We start from the raw sequence: 14645 nt of genomic DNA, 5'->3' as shown, positions 1-14645 counted from the left end.
TGCAAGTGAAACCCGATACGTAGATCATTTAATTGAAATGAAAAATGAATGACGGATACAAGTTTTAAAAAAGAGACAATATTTGAGGATTGGAAGCATGAGCCTCAACAGCATTTTAAATGCACAGTTCAGGGCACAGTGAAAATTCAGGAAGTATTATGTGCAAAAGAGAGTGGGAAAGGCATAAAAAATCATGCAAGCAAAAGTTACTCAAAAGAATGATATCAATATGTAACGCCAGAAAAGAGATTTCTTCGAGCAATCATAATACACAGAATAAATTTCAACCTGTAAATCTGAAAGACAGCTAACACGTATATCAGCAGCATTACATAATCAAGATTCAAGAAAATGCATGAGAAAAAGGTCGCTGAGAGTCTACAGTACTCATAAAATTAGAAAGGAAAAGAATAACGAATGCAAAAATTTACAGCCAGAAGGGAAGACTTCCATCAGTTTCATGGCAGTTGAGGTAAAAAAATTCCAACTTCTACCAGATTACTCTTAATCAGCAACTGAGGAACAAGATTACCAAAGAATGGCAATGGAACTACAGCTCCTGTTGAACCTCGGATAAGTCTTCTTCCTTTTCACTTCCGGCTTCATCGTCATTTGTTTGGGTGTCTTCTTCCTTTTCACTTCCAGCTTCATCGTCAGTTGTTTGACTGAATTTCAGACGAAGTGGTCTGCCCATCAGTTCCTGCAAAAAGAGTAATGAAAGAATCATTTATTTCTCCTCAATCAGACATGATTGCATACAATACCATCTGACATATCTAACTGACACTGGCTAGAATTCCAGGCTCACATGCAAAGATATTCATGAGCTGGGGAGGGTGGCCAGGTAGCGTAGTGTGAGTTTGTGGGGGGCTGTGTGCATTTGTGTATATGGGAAGATAACTCAGCAGGAAAATATATATATGGTGAGACGACAAATAAAATCTCTCTCTCTCTCTCTCTCTCAAGCACCATTATGTTTACAACTCAGCATATATTAGTAATGGGAACCCTCTACAAACCAGACACTAATCCATAGACCCTAACAAAAACGTTATTACTTCAAACATAAAGTTGATAAACCTCCATCACTGAGAAGTACAAATTCTACCAATGTCCCTCTCTAGGCTCTGACTTTGTTTATGGATGCAAAAGGGAACCAACAAAGCTGAGTGTAAGCATGTCTGTGTTATTTACGATGAACACGAATACATGGATATGTGGACAATAAAATTGTTGACCCTCCCTACCCTACCCTCTCCCACATACTCATTTAGCCCAGCAGGCATAGTCAACAGACTTGGGAGTTCTCTTCAACACAGTTTTCCCATGCAACGGGAGAATGTGTACATGGAAGCAAGCACAGATAGGAAAGCAAGAAAACAAAACCTATGTCCCCAACTGAAAGATGAGATGGAGTCAAGTGCACACAAATCAGGCACCATGATGGTTAAAAGTAGGCATAAATTAGTAATTAGAATCCCTTTCAAACCAGTTATTAATTCATAGACGGTATAATGAATATCAACTTTTTAAATAACTTCAATTATAAACTTAAAAACTCATATTTAATAAACGTACATCACTGAGAAGTACAAGTTCTACAATGGACCCTCTCTAAGCTCCATAATTCCCCAATCTTATCAAATTTCTGATTGCTATTGTTTCTAACAGAGCTACTAAACCAATTTAAGAATCTCAGTCACCAAAAGAATTCAACTTTGGAAAAAAACAAACTTGGGAAATGACTGTTACAGATATCACCTGTTAAAGATGAATGGATACTGCTGCATTAATCTATGTGTTTCAAAATAAAACTTTGCTCTCTCTTACTGAAAAAAAAAAAAAAAAAAAAAAAAGAAAAGAAAAGAAAAGAGGAGCTTTTAATTAGTGAATGGACAACTGAAGTTGGAAGCATTGAAGGCACTAGAAATACAGAAGCAAGTTCCCCACTCCCACAGGCATAAACATGCTGTTGAGGCATGCAAACTATAAACTTAAGTTTGTTGGTGGAGAGGCCCAACCACTATCTAAACCCACCCATAGCAATTTGGGATTCCTGAATCACCCATCTCACATTCGATCAACTGAAATAGAAACAGGGATAAATAGCCTGATAGCTCAAATGAAACCAAAAACAAAGACAATCCATCTTGGCACATGACTCCAAGAGTAAAGAAACTGGGCTTTAATATTACATTCAAGCATCCAACCTAAAAGTTTAAGCTTGTAGGTAAAAAGGCCCAACCAGTGCAACAACCAGTAAGAAGTCCCAAACCCAACCAACGTAGGAATAAAATCCTTTGGGACTTACATACACCCAAAGTGCTAAAAAGAAAGTTAGGGTAAAAATTATTTTGTATGGGTATAAACCACAAAGGCACAGTACGAATTAATATTACCCAATTAACCAAACAAACCACAAACTATTAACCCTGTTAAAGGAATGTATCATCCAAGATCGACATAAAAGGAAAGCCAACAAGATAACTTTTTTTTTTACCTTCCCATCTAAAGCAGAAATCACAGCCTCTGCCTCCTCCCTTGTAGCAAAAGAAACAAAGCCATAACCAGCAGATCTCCCCAAAGGAGCATCAAAGACAACCCTGGCTGAAACTGGTTTGAAATTTTCAGAGACAAATTCTCTGAGATGGGTAGATCTTGCTTTCCAAGCAAGATTTGACACATAAAGCTTATGGCGTGTCTCTCCAGCAGGGGGGCCTTCTGGACGTGGAGGAGAAGGTTTCTTGAATCTCTTTGCAAACTCTATCCTTATTGCCCGGCCCGATATTTCCTGCACCAGAAAAGCTTGAGTATCAACATATGTTCCCAGATGCAAGTAAAATTGGATGGGAAACATTGTAATTAACTCAGTTTCAGTCTTGATGAGCATTAACTCCAAGAATGTTGGATATTGGCAAATATGATTTAAAGACCTCAACATTTAATTTAACCATTGACTAACTCATTTAAGTTCTTGTACAGAGAATATTAAAAAAAGAAATCCCCCAACAATGCCAAAAGAAAAAATGAAAAACATTGATATGGCCAACTACTGCAAGGTGTTCAAACTGATCAGTACATGTGCAACATCAATGTAACAATGTCCTTTAACTATCTCAATCATTCCACACTAAATCTTCAGAAGTATAAAACTTCTTAACATTATTTTTGGGAAATTATGTTAATTTCTCCTCGTGCCTTCACCCTTTTTTGACATTGATATCCCAGTTTTTTATTTGATGACATTAAGACATTAAGACGTTTCAGATACTTTAAAGCTGATATCTTCGTCAACCTTTCCATCAAATAAATAACGGAAATGACATAAAAATATAATTGCATCCCTTACATCAATTTAATAAAAAAAATTTAAAATTTAAAATTAAAAAAAAAAAAAAAAAAATAAAATAAAAAAGAAAGAAGAAGATAGAAAAAGGATGCCATGGCTGGCCACAAACCAAGCCACGACTACGACTAGGTGACAGCCCACCCAAGAATAGGCATGACCGACCAGCTATCTATGACTGAGTGCTACAGCTGTGGCTGGGTAACAACCCAGTTGTGCCAAGGTAACAGACCAAACATGGCTAGGCATGACCCAACCATGGTTGGGCATAACCGTCCAGCAATGATTAATGCTACACTGCCACTCCTGTGGTTGGGTCCATGGTCAGCCCAACCCGGCCATGGCTCCCAAGCTCAGGTCTTAGTGTCATCAAATTGCAATCCAGAGTTTCAATGTCAAAAAAAAAAACAAAAACACGAAGGGATGATGACATTATTTTCCCAAATTTATAGGCCATGAGCAACTAGGATGATAGACTGCAGTGAGCAGGGCAATCTGATTCAAGTAAAAAGCATTACAAGGACAAGATGATGGCCCAATAAAGACTAGGAAAAATTAAAGATAAATAAACAACTTAAAGACAGTCATCAAATTGATTCCAAGCTCAGGTCTTAATGTGACACCCCATAAAGTTAATCTCATATTGGTTAGGTGGATTGTCAAATTGAGTGGCTGGATTATTAAGGGAAACATGAGTGCTAAGTCATACATTGATATAAATCATGACGAGGATGCTAGAGATTTGAGTAGGAGAGATTGTGATAACCTAAAAAGTTAGTCCGACATTGGGAAGATGAATAGCCCACATTGAGTTGATAGATTATAAAGGTGTTCAAGTGTTAAGTCCCAAATTGGTTCCTTACTAAAGGAGGCTTTGAGTAAGATGGTGAATGTGACGGTTGACCAAGGCTTTTTGACTGGTTTCTCAGTGGGAAATAGGGTATTATCAGAGTTAGTGGTCTCTCACTCTTTATTTGCTGATGACACTTTGATTTTTTGTAAAGCTTCTATCGAGCAAATCCGGTATATGTGTCTCATTCTCTTATGTTTTGAAGCTGTTTCGGGTTTGAGAGTGAATCTTGGAAAGTCTAAAATTGTGGCTATTGGTGAGGTGGAAAACATAGGGGTTTTAGCTAATATCCTTGGGTGTAGTGTTGCCGATTTGCCTATGAAGTATTTGGGTCTCCCTCTTGGGGCGGCGTATAAAGATAAGGTTGTGTGGAATGATGTGATTGAAAAAATGGAGCGTCAGATGGCAGGTTGGAAGAGAATGTATCTCTCTAAAGGAGGTCGCTTAACTCTCATTAAGAGTACGCTCTCTAATCTTCCAACTTACTTTTTGTCTCTGTTTTCGATTCCTATGAGTGTAACTAAAAGACTTGAGAAAGTTCAAAGAGATTTCTTATGGGGAGGGATGGGAGACGAGCCTAAGCTGCATCTTGTAAATTGGAATCAAGTCTGTCGTCCCCTTCGGTACGGTGGGCTGGGCATTCGTAAGTTGCATCAGTTTAATCAAGCTCTCCTGGGTAAATGGCTTCGGAGATATGTGAACGAGAGTGAGGCTCTGTGCTATAAGGTTATCAAAGCTAAATATGAAGATCAGGATAGTGGGTGGTGCACAAAGGAGATTTCGGGTGCCCATGGTGTGGGCTTATGGAAGCACATTCGTCAAGGTTGGAATTTTTTTGCCAAAGGTATTCGTTATGAGGTGGGGGTGGGTTCGATAGTTCCTTTTTGGCATGATATTTGGTGTGGGGACTCCTCTTTGAAGCATGCTTTCCCGTCCTTGTTCAGCATCGCCAGACATAAAGAAGCTTGGGTGAAGGATAACTTTATATGGAGGAATGGGGTTGTCAAGTGGAATGTCATTTTTGTGCGGCCCGTACAGGATTGGGAGATGGATTTGATTTCTTCTTTCTTTGATCGGTTGTACTCATGCAAGATATCCACAGGTTCTATGGATCGTATTCGATGGTCATCGACTAAGAAAGGCAAGTTCGAGGTTAAGTCTCTCTTCAAGGCCTTGTCCAAAATTGACCATGAGGTGTTTCCTTGAAAGAGCATTTAGCGTACTAAGGCGCCTTTGCGAGTGGCTTTTTTCGGGTGGACCGCGGCCTTAGGCAAAATTTCGACTCACGACACCCTGCGGAAGAGGAACCTAGTGGTAGTGAAGTGGTGTTGTATGTGCAAGAAGAATGAAGAGTCAGTCGATCATCTTCTTCTCCATTGCGAGATCGCAAGTGTTCTTTGGCATACTATTTTTGATCGGTTTGGGTTGCATTGGGTCATGCCTTGCAAGGTGAGGGGCTTGTTCGATTGCTGGTGGTCGGGAGACCGTTCTCGAAGCGCGGTAGTGTGGAAGATGATCCCTCTGTGTCTTATGTGATGTATTTGGAATGAAAGGAATGCTAGATGCTTTGAGGACTCCACTTAGACTATAGAGGAATTGACTCATTTTTTCTTCTTTACTTTATATTCCTGGACGGCCGCTTGGCTAGCTCCTATAGGGATTAGCTTCTCTAATTTCCTTTTTCATTTTTCTCCCTCTTAGGCGCTCTCTTTTATACTTCCCGTGTATGTGGGTTGCACCCCTCTGCACTCTTTTATATCATAATTACTTATCCAAAAAAAACTAGGTGAGACTAGGCTTTATAAATGATTATGGGGAGCTCTAATTGTAACTTGACTAGTCTTTTTGGAGTGATAGCGCAATGCTGACAAATGTTTTTCCTAGGTCGTTATAAATGGTATTAGAGCAACCTAATAACACCAAGTGGCGCTGAGTTACTGCATGACGTGGCCCCTAACAAGGACGTTAAGGATTTGAGTGAGGAAGATTGTGACACTCCAAAAAATTAGTCCTACATTGGGTGGGTAGATTATGTTGAGTATACGAGTCTGAGTGTAAAATTTTAAGTCCGACACTGAAAAGATGTTACAAGTGAGTGGTATATATAGTATAGTTGTGCCCAAACCCATAAGCTTAAGCTCTTGATTGAGCGGTATCCCACATGCTCCATTATGGTATTAGTAAAAAACTCCCCAAGATGTCAATTTCCCTAACAAGTAGTATTAGAGCTGATGGTGGTGTATGATATGGTAAGGTAACACAAACACAAATAAGGGTTCCTGAGGTAGGAACAAAGGTGCAAAGTGCAAGCATGGATGAGAGCTCCAAGAGCAAGGGAAAAATGTTCATGGAGCAAGCAAATCCACATAGTATAGAAGTGATCCTAGAGACGGCCCATAAGATTGAAACAACGTTCCATTTGATAGAGAGTGTAGTAATATGATGATGGACTCACACGTGACAAGGATATTATTGAGTATACACGTGTGAATATAAAAAGGTTGATTCTCACATTGGAAAAGTCACAAGTAGGAGTAGTTAATATAGCATAGTTGGGTCTAAGCCCATAAACTTAAGCTTTTAGGTTCAATGGTATCCAACCATGCTATATTACGATCTTGCTGAAAGACTCTCTAATGTATAAATCTCCCTAACATATTATAAAGATACTGATGATTACTAAGTCTTACATTGGTTCTTTACTAAGTGAGATTGGGCTTTATGAGTGATTTTAGGGAGCTCTAACTATAACTTGACTAGTCCTTTTGTAGTTATAGCCTAAATGTGGTTAACGCCTTCCTTAAGTCGTTACACTTAATGTTGAAAAATTGGAAACTTGAGCCCAAGTCTGTTACACTTAATGTCATGAAATTGTAAACCAAAGTCTCCAAGTCAAAAGGCGTGAAAGCATGAGAGGGTGGTCACATATTTTTCCTAAATTTTGTAGGTCATGAGCAGCTGGGATGATAGCCTGCAGTGAGCAGGGCAATCTGATTCAAGTAAAAAGCACTACAAAGACTAGATGAAGGCCCAACAAAGACTGGGAAAAATTAAAGATAAATAAACAACTAAAAGACTGGTCTAATAAAGACAATGTCCCGAGTAAATTCTAATGGCCAAAAGGTATGTAGCAACCCCAAATTTTGGGTTTGAACTTATGTTTCTGTCTTTTATGTTTTTTATTTTTTGTTTTGGCAGTAATTTGTTAAAGTGAGCATATTCTTTAGGAATTAGTATTCCTCCCATTGCCCAAAACTTCGCCTAGAAAATGCAATTGACCTGAAAAATTGAACCAAATATATCCAAGAAGAAAAAAAAAAACTTTATGGTGTTAACCACACTTCCAGAGTTACCATTAACAGAAAGTCATTTAAGCAGATGAAAAGAACCAACATTAAGTCAAAGTAATGAACATACATTTGAGAAAATACATCAAACATTTTAAAAATCAAATGGCAAAACAGCTTCTACTGGAAACAAATTAATTCAGAAATCTACACATATAAACTATACAACATTCGATCAAACATTATATATAGATGAACCAAAACAACTTACATGAGAATCAAATTTATCAATAACAGCCTGGGCTTCTTCAGCAGACGCCATTGTCACGAACGCAAAGCCTCTGTGCTTCCCATCCTTCTGCTTTATTATCTAATTTTTTCAATACGCATGATGGAAACCCATTACATTTACAAAGTAATCAAAATCCATAATCCAAACTACAAAATATGTAAACCCATTACTCAAATTTACTTAAATGTAAAAACACGTGATTAAATTTTGCATTAAACTGAAATAATATTAAGAACCTCAACGTCTTTGACAGTTCCGCATTCGCCAAAGAGGTTCTTGATGTCCACAACAGAGAGAGACCAGGGAAGATTGACCACGTAGAGCTTTCTTTTGGGGTTTGGTTCCTGGCTTTGCTCTTGTATTTCTTCTACCACAGCCTCCTGCAGCGCAGAGCATAGCTCAAAGCAGGGGCTTCTTGTGGGTTTGTGGAGAACGAGGGTGTGACGAGAAGGAGTGAAACTGCGAAAAAGATAAGGGAAGGAACTGGAAACCCGGAGCTTTATGGAGGGTAGTTGTTTATGGGTTAAGGGGAATTGAGAGGAAGAAGAAGAAGAAGAGTAGACTGGGAAGATAGAAAGTGCAGCTTCTATTGCCGCCATTGCTTTTCAGTAGGAAAGAGAAGAAACGATAAAGATATCTCTCATTTTTAGATGGATAAATGGTATTTTTCAAAAATATTTGTTTGATTTATTGATAATTGAAAATGTTTGGCCAATACTTACCCAAAAAAAAAAAATGTTTGGCCAAATTTTAGAAATTTTTTTTTGCTTTTCAAAAACGTAATTATTCAAACAATTTATAATTTTTAGACGTGGCTCTCCCTACTAAGTACCAAATACTAATATACTTTTTAAAACAAATTACAAATTTTTTTAAAGAAAATATAACACTTTTTAGAAAATAAAACACAAAATAATTATCAAAAAATAACTAAACACATACTTATGTTTTCAAGTATAGAGGTTGGCTTATTATATATTAAATAAAACAAATAATGCTATACATTATATTTGATTTCACAAATATCTTATAATATTGACCTGGCATTATCTATTAACTCTTAATTATTTTTTTTTAAGAAGTATTATACATTCATCTCTTAGAGCATTCATAATATGCTCCCTAAATACCACTTTCGGTCAAATTTGGGCTGATTCACAAGAAAAACGTACTTCATCAAACTCCCTACTCCTCTTCCTATTTTTAGTTTTGCCTTCAACCTCCCCACATTTGAAGAGACAAAATTCACTACCTACTTTTCTTTTTTTATGTTATTTCCTCAACTTGTATCACTCTTGTGTCCCTAAAAAAATGAGGTGGCTTTAAAATTACCATTTGATCAAAATTCAATAATTATCAATCATAAGTCCAATGGTAATTTTTAGAGCCACATCATTTCTGAAACGACACAAGAATAACCTCTAGCATTACTCTATTTCCTCTCACTCTCTCTCCACTTGACCGCAACATGCTTATTTCTTCCAACTCTAGATCTTACACCTAAAACTAATAAAAAATAATATTTAACTAAAGTTGAAAAATATATAAAGAGTTTGCTATTTTGTTTCTTTTAAAACTCTGGCTCTTCAAATTTGAAAAGTGAACTTTTTTCCTCAAAATTAGTTTTATTTGAAAAGCTCACTAGGTTTGCTCTTACCCATCTCTTGTACATTCTTTTTATAAATCTATCATTGAATATGTGAGACCGACTCATCTCTTGTGTAGAGATGAACAAAAAATTGGCAAAAGATAAAAACCAAATATTTCTCTTTTTTTTTTATTTATTTTTTTTATTTTACAATAACTTATCTTAGACGTTAGTTTGAGCCGTCAAATTAGCATTGTACAATAGTTATGCTATGAAATATGATTTATAACATTACTCATTACAAAACACAAAATTAAAAGATAGTTCAAGTTGGCTAGGTGGCTTATGGTGGCTACATGCCCCATGGTTGCTGAAACTGATATAAGGTCTATTTAGGTGTGCGTTTGAGGAGTTTAAAAATACGTTTAACATTTAAAAAGATCGTTTGAAAAATACCCGTTTGGTTAAAAAAAAAAAAAAACCTGAAAGCACTTTTAAGGGTTTTAAAATCTTAAAAATTGTCAAAACGCACTTTTTGTAAAAAATTAAAAATAAAATTTTTGTCAAAAAAAAAAAAAACTTTTTAACTGAAAAAACTTTATTTCTCAAATACAATAAGAATAATGCTTTTAATAGTCTTTGCAGGGGCTGCGAAACTCGCTTGGTAGCCTTGCGGTGGGGCGTCAGATTCACCTGGTGGCTATCAAATTATGGTTGGCAGCCTTGTACGCGGGGTTGTCGACAATGCCTAGTGGCTTATGCGTGGCCACTAGATGTACATACCATCCTCGCTGTGGCTACAAACTGCCTGACAGCCCAGCAACCAAATATATAGTGGCTGCCAAATCCAACAAGCTAAAATTGTTATTTTTTACTTTTTCTTAAAAAATATATTTCTCAGTTTTTCTATTTTTCAAAAACACTTTTAAAATATATTTCATACAGATTTTTTTTACACCCCATATGTAACACCTTTTTCAAATATTACTCTCACCATATGAGTTGATAATACACTAAAAAGGAAAAAATTTCGGTAAAAACATTTTTTCAAGAGGAGATTTTTTTTTTTAGAAATGCTAAAACCACATTTTTATCACATAATGTTAATGTGGCAATCATAATCAGCTATTAATTTTTTTTTTAAATGATTGATTCAATAGTTAGTTCGAACTGTTATGTCAATATTATGGAATAAAATTTACAATAATCAAAAGCTACTTAGGAGAAGAGGAAGAAACCCTAGTGGCCCCTGAAAGAAGTAAGTATGAGCAAGGAGTACGTAGTCCCTGTGGGACAACCAACCAGCAACCGAAAAAGGATAAAACCTTACTCAACAACTTTCTAGGCAAGGGTTTGCCTGGATCGATGTTTACCTTTCTAAGTAATGGTGACCTGCCGGAGCCTAGTAATGCATAGAAAAAGGTTGAGAGTAATTTAAAATAGGATTTTAAGAGGGGAAATGATGAATTTTAAGCTTGAAAATACACTCACCGAGCTACACTAGGTAACCACTGTGTGCACTCCGAAGAGAGCTTTCCAGATTTAAGTCTTATGCATGTGTCCTTCCGACCCTCAAAGCCTAGGTTACACCTAAATTACTACCACTTGAGCAAGATCACTTGATCAAGAGGAATGCTACACATACTTGCACTACTACACTCTCAAATGTATACTTATTTACGCGGCACTAAAAATTACTATTAGATTCAATATTAAATATCTATGATTCATCCAAAATCTAACAGTAATTTTTAATGCCACATTAAGAAGTGTGCACTTGAGAGTGTGGACCACGAGTTTGTATAGCATTTCTCCCCGATCAATTAAATACAGAAGTACTCAATAAAGTTAGGACGAAAGAGAACAAAAACAAGGCCAAAACGACAGGTTAAGGTTTTTTGACAATAGGTTCAATCGACCGAGACTAAGACACATGGCATTCAAGGTTTTTTGCAGGGAAATTAAGGGCCTGTTCGACCGATACATATGTTTCATCAACAAGACTGCACGATGCGGCTGAGTCATGATGACTCGATCGACTGTGCCACACACGTTGCAACTGATCAATAGGCCTAATTAAAAAGCGCTTGGTTGATGAGCATTGTGACCCTTCGAAAAAGTTTGTAAATAGAGCATGAGACCAACGTAAAAATTGCTCAAAAACGTTTTCTTCCTTCTCTAAAGAGTTAAGAGACTTGAGAGGCCGAGCCTTAGAGTGGCCAAGCCCTGCGAAAGTGGCAACTCGACGTGCAATTAACAAAGTTTTGTTCATTCCGTAAACTTGCTCAATTAAAAGATCGGAAACTCGCTGGAGCCACATTGAGTGAACTCTCAAGTTTTTTCCACTCTTTGCTTTTCCGAACCCGGTGGTAAGGCATCGTAATTCGTACAAAATTGTTTTCTTCTAACTTTTCAACGACAAATACAAATGTTGCTGGCAAGCAGTTTGATTTCTTTCTCGTTACTCCCCATACCCTACAAGCCATCCCTTTTCAAAAAGTAGCACCTAAAGTACTCTCTAGCCTTGAAAAAATCAACACACACTTTAAAAAGGGAAAAAAATTTATTAATGCATCTTCTGTGCACATATTTTGCATATATGTATCTCATCTACACCATTGATTTTGAGCCAAACTTGACAAAACCCTTTATTAACGACCCATATGAGAGGTGTACACAAGAAATGCATATGCAAGCTATTCAAATAACACTATCCCTCTAAAAAATTGTCTTTCCTTGCGTAAGTAACTTTTCACTGCTCAATGTACGTAAGGAACATAGAAGTGGTGGGTTGGATGACAAAAGCTGTAAAGCATCTCCAAAACACAATTGGTAAAATCATTTTGCTATTTATTGTAGCAAATTATATAAATATTTTATTGTTAAATTAATATTTATTTCAAAAGTTTAAACCGATAAAAAATAAATTTTACTATTTAATATTCTCTTTCAGGTATAAGGGACCTAACACGTGCAATATATAAAATTGAAATAGAAAATAAAGGACAAAAACAAGATTGGAACTCATAATATTCGACTTACTAACATGTTAGAGAATTGATAGAAAAAGGAGTAAAGACTAGTTGATTTTTTTTTCACTAGGTTATTTTTTGTTGCTCGAGATATGTTCTTTATATAGTTAAATTCTCCACAGCTATATATCTCTTTCCTATTCATCTTATGTTAATTAGAAGATTTTGAACAACAAACAGAACCCACAAAACCTCCCAAGCAATATTCTCTAACAAAGATGGCTCTAAGCAATAATGTCATCGGAGCCATCAACTTCGTGGCTATGCTCCTCTCAGTGCCGATCATAGGGGCCGGAATCTGGCTGGCCACAGAACCGGACAACTCTTGCGTCAAAATCTTACAATGGCCGGTCATCATACTTGGGGTGTTGATCTTGGTCGTGGCACTAGCAGGCTTTGTCGGAGCTTTTTGGCGGATCCCGTGGCTCCTTATTTTTTACCTGGTCGCCATGCTTGTTCTTATAATATTGCTTGCCTGTCTGGTGGTTTTCGTCTACATGGTCACCATGAGGGGGTCCGGCCACCTTGAGCCGAGCCGGGCTTACTTGGAATATCATCTTGATGACTATTCCGGCTGGCTCCGGCGGAGGGTTCAAAGTTCTTACAAGTGGGAGCGCATAAGGAACTGTCTTAGCTCAACAACTATGTGTGCTGAGTTGAGCCAGAGTTATCGCATGGCTCAGGATTTCTTTAATGCACATATTACCCCCTTGCAGGTAAACTAATTTCTAAAATTGAAGCTATTTTTTTTTTTTCTTTTCTTTTCTTGTGTACGTAAATATTGTGTCGACATGTCAAAAAAAAAAAAAAAAAATCCTAATAACCCTTGCTATGTCTTTAGAACATCGTTAAACAATGGCTCCTGATCATGTCGTTTCTGGATTTATTTCGTTGGGTGTAATATACTTTTTTGGGTTCACAAAAATTATCTACTGATCGAATGACGAACCTCATTGATGTTGCTGCTGCTGAAGAATAAGAATCGATTTTTATTTGTCTCTTTTTGGCTAGGCAAAGTATGTTATCCGGAAGATAAATGCTTTTTAGTCTACTGTTATATAATTATTATTCAACTGAGATGTCGTGAAAATCAACCATTGATTTTTTTAAAAAAAAATAATTTTAAATTTTTATTGATCTAAAAGCTAATTTTTACTGTCATACCATTCCAGTTGTATAGCAGTCTACTAAATTAACATTACTCTTTATGAAATTAGTTCAATAATAATTTTGAATAAGTAATTATACTATTTAGTAGACTCATATATATTGTGTAGTGCAAAAATCAACCTTTGAATTAGGGCTTTATTTATTTGTTTTTTTAACCTGTAATGGCATGTAGTTGTACATGAGTCTACTAAATAGCATTATTTATTTTTAAAATTCGGTGAATTTATTATTTGTTAAGAGTTATTATTTGTTAAGAGAGTAAACTCAAATGACATTCCTTCTTCAAGTTTCCTACGAGGCACATCCTTGTTATCTAATCAAAGTATTCTTAGAATAACCTCCATCTTAAACTAGGGTTTCTAAAAGTCTAAGATTCCTCAGCTATGTGCCACGTACCCTGGTCTTTTTTTTTTTTTCTTTTTTTCTTTTTTTTTCCTCTTTTTCCAAATATTCTTCATCTTTATCTTTTATTCCTTTTTACATGCTTTTTCTTTACAGTCGGGATGCTGTAAGCCACCGACCCAATGTGGGTACACATTCGTGAATCCAACCTACTGGATAAGTCCCATTAACACAGCAGCCGACATGGATTGCCTGCAATGGAGCAACGAGCAGACCCAACTTTGCTACAACTGTGATTCATGCAAAGCTGGATTATTGGCCAATCTGAAGAAGGAATGGAGAAGAGCAGATATTGTATTGCTCATTACTCTGGTTGCTTTGATTTCTGTATATTTGATAGGGTGTTGTGCATTCAGGAATGCTAAAACTGAAGACCTCTTTCGCAAATACAAGCAAGGTTACACGTGAGAGAGGAGTAATTCTAAATATTCACCTCTCGTCTCGTTCCTATATTATTAGCAATCTAAGAATTGATGAGCAATCCAATCATATAAGAGCAGGATAAGGGATGAGTACTTAAAATTACTCTAAGAGACAAATGCATGCAGCTTGTTACATATGTGTTGGGTGAATGGCATTTTGGATATTTTTGTATAAGAAATATTGCACTGTTTCTTTTCTTTGTCGTGGGGTTACATATATATATATATGTCTTGGGTTTGATGATATGATTAGCGT

The 14645-nt window shown here is 36.6% G+C and overlaps 2 protein-coding genes across 2 annotated transcripts; one reads left to right on the top strand and one right to left on the bottom strand.

The window, feature by feature from the left end:
* Positions 1 to 259: 259 nt before the first annotated feature.
* Positions 260 to 8405, bottom strand: LOC132174896 (RNA-binding (RRM/RBD/RNP motifs) family protein). The gene is made up of 4 exons (XM_059586634.2): positions 8012 to 8405; positions 7755 to 7853; positions 2501 to 2791; positions 260 to 700 (listed from the first exon to the last, which is right to left on the bottom strand). Exons 1-4 carry the CDS (start codon positions 8372 to 8374, stop codon positions 551 to 553), a joined length of 903 nt encoding a protein of 300 aa, XP_059442617.2. The 5' UTR covers positions 8375 to 8405; the 3' UTR covers positions 260 to 550.
* Positions 8406 to 12478: 4073 nt separating this feature from the next.
* TRN2 (Tetraspanin family protein) lies at positions 12479 to 14645 on the top strand. The gene is made up of 2 exons (XM_059587906.2): positions 12479 to 13111; positions 14064 to 14645. The coding sequence occupies exons 1-2, from the start codon at positions 12614 to 12616 to the stop codon at positions 14373 to 14375; spliced, it is 810 nt and encodes a 269-aa protein (XP_059443889.1). The 5' UTR covers positions 12479 to 12613; the 3' UTR covers positions 14376 to 14645.

This window comes from Corylus avellana, chromosome 3 (assembly GCF_965113065.1).
Source record: "Corylus avellana chromosome 3, dhCorAvel1.hap1.2, whole genome shotgun sequence".
NCBI classification, from domain to species: Eukaryota; Viridiplantae; Streptophyta; class Magnoliopsida; order Fagales; family Betulaceae; genus Corylus; species Corylus avellana.
Note: the sequence above shows the minus strand (reverse complement) of the source record. Positions and strands in the feature narration are given on the sequence as shown.

What these genes read in the sequence shown, in the direction of transcription:
- TRN2 (XM_059587906.2), top strand. Translation starts at nt 12,614, where the DNA reads ATGGCTCTAAGCAATAATGTCATCGGAGCCATCAACTTCGTGGCTATG. An exon ending in CACATATTACCCCCTTGCAG is followed by an intron (nt 13,112 to 14,063) that starts GTAAACTAATTT and finishes TTTTCTTTACAG; the next exon opens with TCGGGATGCTGTAAGCCACC.
- LOC132174896 (XM_059586634.2), bottom strand. Translation starts at nt 8,374, where the DNA reads ATGGCGGCAATAGAAGCTGCACTTTCTATCTTCCCAGTCTACTCTTCT. An exon ending in GAACTGTCAAAGACGTTGAG is followed by an intron (nt 7,854 to 8,011) that starts GTTCTTAATATT and finishes TGAAAAAATTAG; the next exon opens with ATAATAAAGCAGAAGGATGG. An exon ending in TTGATAAATTTGATTCTCAT is followed by an intron (nt 2,792 to 7,754) that starts GTAAGTTGTTTT and finishes TTTCTGGTGCAG; the next exon opens with GAAATATCGGGCCGGGCAAT.